This window comes from Gracilinanus agilis, unplaced genomic scaffold (assembly GCF_016433145.1).
Source record: "Gracilinanus agilis isolate LMUSP501 unplaced genomic scaffold, AgileGrace unplaced_scaffold51113, whole genome shotgun sequence".
In the NCBI taxonomy this organism is placed as follows: Eukaryota; Metazoa; Chordata; class Mammalia; order Didelphimorphia; family Didelphidae; genus Gracilinanus; species Gracilinanus agilis.
In genome coordinates this window covers 1-6,753 of record NW_025385926.1, presented here as the reverse complement: position 1 = coordinate 6,753, position 6,753 = coordinate 1, and the positions used below count along the sequence as shown (strand labels likewise).

At 43.8% G+C, this 6,753-nt stretch overlaps 1 protein-coding gene across 1 annotated transcript; it reads left to right on the top strand.

Annotated features, from left to right (window-relative positions):
- Positions 1 to 460: 460 nt before the first annotated feature.
- Positions 461 to 5,376, top strand: IFNLR1 (interferon lambda receptor 1; the record flags this gene model as incomplete). Its single annotated transcript, XM_044684486.1, has 4 exons — positions 461 to 641; positions 2,138 to 2,294; positions 2,421 to 2,542; positions 4,585 to 5,376. Coding segments are annotated over 4 exons (1,252 nt in total), but the record flags the coding sequence as incomplete, so codon positions are not given.
- Positions 5,377 to 6,753: the final 1,377 nt, after the last annotated feature.

The following is a 6,753-nucleotide window of genomic DNA, read 5'->3' as shown; positions in this document are numbered from 1 at the left end:
TGGTCTCATCCAGTAATACCTGTTTCTCATTCTGTACCCTGAATCTATCACCTGTCTGTCCAGGGGTGAGGAGCAAGTTTCATCCAAAATCTTCTGGAATCATGGATGGCCATTGCCTTGATCAGAGTTCTCACAATGCTCTTCTGCTTTGCCCCTACCTCCTGTGATCTCCAACTCCCTTCAAGTCTCAGCCCAGGTCTAGAAAGCCTTTCCTGATTTCTGTGTGGCACCCCATCTGTGGGAAAATCAAACCCAAGTCCACCATCTCTAAATCCAGTGACCTTTCTATTGTGGCATGTTAACAAATCCCCTAAGGTTGAAGATTGAAAAAGAAGTGAGGGAAGTCATAGAAACTTCCTGAGCTCTTCTGGAGAACCTTGAAGATGGGAGAAGACCCTGTCTTTCTAGCCTGGGGAAAGAGTTAGTCTCCCCAGAGGCAGATAGAGCCCTCCATTATTAGAAATAATATTACTGACCGACCTGTTCTGTACCTGACAGTGGAACCAGCCCCACCCATGCTGACCTGGATACAGACAGAGAAGACCTTAATCATCAATGCCACCAATGAGTTACCCTCATGTGTAGTCTTCATGAACCTGAAATACGAGGTGGAATTCTGGAAAGAAGGGAGCCCAAACAAGGTAAAGGACACAATAGGGTCCAACTACACAACCCACTCACTCCCTTCAGCCTTCCTCCTTTGCCCAGCTCCCTACCAAACTGTTCTCAACTTTATTCTCTCTATTTTGGCCTGTTTGTTTGATAAAGCCTAGTACATTTATTTTTCAATATTATCGGTGTATTTTTTCATCACCTTAATTTCCAAATAATGACCCCTGACTGGTCATCCTCTATAACAAAGAATGAAAAAGACAGAGAAAAACAGTTTTGCAAAACCATCTACTACATCAGCCAAATCTAAGCATATATGCAGCATTCTGGACCCAAAGCCCTGCATCTTTGCTGTATCATCATTGTTATCTATATTATGTAGGAATTACATTTTAATGGTTTGACTAAAATATATGAAATTTATAAATAATATGGTAGTCCCCAATTCAAAGTATTATTGCTTCAAAATCGAAATGACTCTAATAGCTTTTATTTACAAAAGAGGTGGAAAGAGTGAAAGCAGAGAAACACAAAAGGGTAGAGAAGACATTAGCTTATCTAAATATTGCTCTGGTGTTCGACTCAGCCAGGACTTGTTGACCTTCAGCTAGAATTAAACTCTCTCCAGAAGACAGGAAGGGAAAGCCAGCTATCTACTCACCCAAGTTCCCTCCAAGAGGCAGGTCAAGATGATGACTCAAGTTGAAGGTGACTCCTGAGCCCCACTTTCTTCCTTGACCTGACCTCCTTCTTGAAGTCCAACTCCTTTTTGAAGTCCAACTCCTTCTTGAAGCTGGCTTCTCTAGCCCCAGAATTCAGGGCCTTTTTATAGTGGCTTCTTATCCCTTCCCCTTTTCACAAGGGCCAATCACAGCTTCCAAATTGCCCAGCACTGCCTAGGGGGCAGTGTTTTGGGGAACCACTTCTCTCCTTCAGGAGAGGTGAATACTGCTCAAAAAGGTTCACAGATTCCTGGCTAACTGAGGTGTGAATTCTCATTTCCTGGCTGATTGAGTTGAAAGGGTAGAGAGCTCCTCTGCCTAGTACTGAGTAGGGTGTTCAAGCTTTTGTTGATTCAATTCAAAAGTAGACAAAGGAGAGTTGATCTTGTCTTCACAATGTAGTGAGGTACTAAGCAGGGGTACTTAAGTTATTGTTAACCAAAGTGTTAACTCAAAATAGACAAAGGGGATAATATCCAAGGTTCTAGCCTGGATAACCTTCTTGCTGGTTCTTTCTACACCCACCCTCCAGTGACTTCATTAGCTCACATGGATTTAATCATCAGTTCTATGCTGATGAGTCAAAACACATATCCCTGTCTCTTTTTCTCTCCCCTTAGTGTCTTTCCTCCATCACCAGCTGCCTATTAGGCGTTTTTGAATTAGATGTCCCATGAACTTCTCCCACTAACCCTGCCTTATAGCAGAATGCCCTATTACTCAAAAGAGGCAATTTCCTAAAATTTCAGAAGTCAGTCCCATTGCAATCATTCTGAGTTGTCCTTCTCTCTCCTCCTGGACAGATTGAGACAGAGGCCATGTTCCATGAGACGGCAGTGATCAATCTCCCCCCAGCTTCTACTGGACGCTACTGCCTGAGGGCCAGGACAAGCTATTCCCTAACCGCCCCCAAGTACAGCGAGTTCACCAAACCAGTCTGCTTCCTGCTGGAGACCTCAGGTGGGACCTAGAGGGAGAGGCTGATGGGATCAGGGCAGGTGGGACCAAATGGGACAAAAGAGGAAGATTTTCCCACAAGGCTTTTGGTATACCTGAAGGGATTAATCCATTTTCTTCTCTCCCCAGGAACCCAGGATGGGATCCTGGCCTTAGTGCTGCCAGTCTTCCTGCCCATTATCATTCTCATATTCTGTGTGTGCTTTCTGAAGAACGTCTATTTCCAGAAGGCAAAGATGCCACAGAACCTGGTATGGCAAAGATGGTTGGAGGAGAGGAGGGTACTCTAATCTGGGTCGGTGTCGTCCTCACTGGCAAGGCCAGACTCACATATAGTGAGAGGGGCTAACTGGCTCTCTGAGACTGAGGGGCACTGGGAAGGCATCCTGGCCCCAGAACATAGCACTTGCCTCTTGTCAAGCTGCCTGAAATGCCACTATATGGTGGCATGATTTTAATAGTACTTTTATTTTTTTAATATTTTTACAACCCTTATCTTCCATCTTAGCATCAATCCTTTGTATTTATTATTTGGGGATTCATTATAATATTTAAGTGCAATTTGTCTTTTTTATTGAGGTGTGTGTTTTCACCCACTCATAAAAAATGTTAAATGCTCTTTGGAAATTCATTGATTTCAATAAGTTTTGCTGTCATTCTATCAGTTTTCAAAATGTTTTAAAATCTAATTTTTTGTTTAATTTAAATGACTGAAACAAGGAAAAAAAGGCAGGAGAGTGGTAAAGGTCATTTTGTAGTTGAAGAGACTGAAGCAGACAGAGATTGCCCAGAGTCAGAGAAGAAGCATCTGAGGCTGAATTGGAACATAGATGTCTCTGATTCCAGGTTCAGTGCTCTGTCACCTGTACCACCCACCTAGAATGTTGTCAGAGCTGGACAAATCCTTCTAATTTCACAGAGAAGGAAATTAAGCTTGCTGAGAATCCCACAGTGACTATATAACCCAAGTCTCCCTCTTCCCAAATAATTATCCTCTATCATCCTCTAGAAAAATATAGATTCTCCATAGGAGAAGCATTGACTAACAGCCCCTTTTCAACAAGTAGTTTAGTGGATGCTGAGAACAAGTTCCTAAGGGCTGAAGGCTCAGGATAGATGCTAGGGAAAGGCAGTAAGGAGATCCCAGGATCCCTTCTTGAATCTCAGAGTTGGGAAGGATTTCTCCAGCTCATCTTGACTAGCCCATACCTGTACAGGAACCTCCTTGATGACATCCTGGACAGGTGGGCATTCAGGCATTGCCTAAAGAATGTGAGGGATGTCTATTTCCCTCCCATGGCCCTTTGGAAAGTAGTAAGAACTTTGAGATCAAACCTAAATGTGCTTTTGGGCCTCTTCCCTTTGTTGCCCTAATATTACCCTGTGGGGCCAAGGAGAACAAATTTCATCCCCCTTCCTTGTGGCACCCTTATTCCATTCCTGTTTAAGTCTTCTCTTCCTCAAATTAAGCAATCCCCTGTCTCTGAGTACCTTCAGCTGATTCTCACATGGCAGGATCTCAAGGACTTTCCTACTGGATGAGGAAGGAAATGGAAGTGGGAAGTTACCAAATATCCTTTCCAAGAGAAGCTTATTCTATTTTATTTTATTTTGTCTCTTTGTTTAAAAATATTTTTCCACGGTTCCATGATTCATGTTGTCTCCCTCCCCTCTTCCCTGCCCCCTCCTGGAGTTGACAAGCTATTCCACTGGGTTATACATGTATTCTCACTCAATACCTTTTCCTTATTATTCATCCAAGAGAAGCCTGAACAGCATCACCTGCCTTCAGATTCATTTAACTAAGACCCCGGGACTAGGTTTTTGAAAGGTCGTCAGGGGCATCCTGAATCTTCTGCTCCAGGAATAAGAGAGAATTAGATGAAGGGGCGAGCTGGTCCATCAAGATTGATGTGGCCATACTGGGGCAAAAAAATCTATTAAAACCTGTTAAAAACCACATAGGTCCACTTACTAGCTGTGTGATCCTGGGCAAGTCACTTAACCTTGTTTGCCTCCAAAAAAATTTAATAATTAGGGACATCTAAGTGGCACAATGGATAGAGAACTAGGCCTAGAGTTAATTGGAGGTGCTAGGTTCAAATCTGACCTCAGACACTTCCTGTCTGAATTCCTGCAAATCACTTAATCCCAGTTGCCCAGCCCTTACTGCTCTTATGCCTAGGAACCAATACTCAGTATTGATTCTAAAACAGAAGATAAGGGTTTAAAAAAAATAATTCACAGGTCTGAGACCTAATGGTTCCATTCTTCTCTCTTCATCTCAAATTAGGACTTTTCTGGGCACAGATGGCCAGTGAAAACCTTGGAACTAACCAGACAAGAGTCTTTCAGGGATTTGTCCATCTGCCCCAGGACTAGTTTGGAGCAGAAAAGAAGACCAGGCCGAGGATCCAGAGGCCCAAGCGTCACACCACCATCAGAGATGAAGGACCACGAGACCGAGGAAGAAAGCAACTGGGGAGAGTCTGAGGATTCCGATGATAGTGGAACCTTTGACGCTTATCTGGAAATACCTCCCATCAAAAGCCTGATGATTCGAATGGCAAAAACAAAGAGAGAGGCACAGAGTTTGGAGTCTCTGGGGTCCCTGATGCGCCATCCAGGGGGAGATTTCTCCCCAGCTGCAGACCCTTCAGACAGTAAAAATATGTCTGATTCTTTCTGGAAAGACTCAGATGTCATTAATTATTTCATTAAGGATCGCATCTTCGAGGACGGCCTGGCTCGGCCACCACCCGTGTTCATGAGGGAGTCAGAGGTTGAGGAAGAGTCTTCTGAAGGTGATTTGTCTTCCAGGGACTCCCCAGTGCCCTTGGGCCCCGCTTCCTCTGGGCTGGTGTTCATCCCCGAGGAACCCCTGGTTTCTCTGAAGACATTGATCATTAACATGGACAGAGGGGCTCAGGCCAGGTCTGAGGAGGAGGAGGAAGAGGAAGAGGAGGAAGAAGAGAATTGGCTTTTGAAGGAGGAGACAAATGATGGCAGTGAGGTAGAGGACCCTTGGAGTGAGTACCCCAAGAGGCCTAAGGTGTCAGATTACCAGCACTATAGGCTTCACTGAGTCAGTCGACACTCTCCCCAAGTCCCCCCCAAAATCTGTCGCTCAGCCTAGCCCTACTTCAGGGTTTTTCTCAGCTTCTCCAGGACCCAAGGGACCACTGGATACTTCAAGATACTTCAGAGACAACTCTTCAGTATCTGTGGGATAAGCAAACTGTTTCTAGAACACATCCTGGAAAATGATTCTTAGTTGTGTTGTGTGGGAAGGAAACTATCCAAATGGACCTGGGTTCAAATCCCCACAGTGCTACCAAATGGCTGTGTGCCCTTGGCAAGACTTCACACTTCCTCATCAGTACCATGAGGTTATTGAACTAGATGACCTCTGAGATCCCTGTCAGCTTTAGATTTCAGATCTTTGATCTAGTCCTCAGGATTGGGAACCAAAAGGAAACTTCTGACACTATTTGGTCCAGTCTCATTTGACAGAGGAGGAAACTGAGGCACAAGATACCTCATATTGTAGAGAAAAGAGATCCGGTCTTGGAGAGTCAGAACACCAAATTTCTAGTCACTAGTGGTCTGTGGCTGACTTAGTATGAGATCCTAGGCAAACCACTCCCGGAGCCTCACGTTACTGATCAGTAAAATTTAATCAAATACAACAGATATTGAAAGACTTGCTTTTTGCAAAATACTATACTAGGTACTAGAGATTAAAAAAAAAAAAAAACAGACAAAAAGCAAAGTCCCAGACTTCAAGGAGTTTCCATTCTGATGGGGGATACATATAGCAGATGTGGAAAGCATGTCAGTGTTCCTGGGAATAGAACCTGAACTGTGCTGGGGAGGATCTAAGAATTCTGAGAGGCAAAGGTAGGAGCCTGGGGCCATTCACCACCAGCCTCAGACACCACCTGGCTGTGGGACTCGGGCAAATCCCTTAACTTCCATTGCCCAGCCCTGGCTGCCCTTTTGCCTTAAAACTAATGCACGGTATTGATTCCAAGACAGAAGTTACAGACCACATAGTGACTTTTGAATTATGAGCATAGTGAGGAGAGTCCTTGGTGAACCTTGATTGCCCTTCAGAAGAGTGAAGAACTCTCAGTGTTGTTGGAGATTTTGTTGTTGCTCTTATTTTTATATTATATTTACTATTTATTTATTTTTAGCATTCATTTCTTTTTAAATTTTGAGTTCCAGATTCTCTCCTTCCCTCTCATCTCTCCCTCCCCTACTGACTAAACAATTGATATCAATTATACATGTAAAATCATGCAAAGTATATTTCCATATTAGCAATATTTAGAAAGAAAGAGGAAGAAAGGAAAAAGAAAGGAAAGAAAGAAAGGAAAGAAAGAAAGGAGGGAGGAAGGAAGGGAGGAAGGAAGGGAGGAAGGAAGGAAGGAAGGAAGGAAGGAAGGAAGGAAGGAAG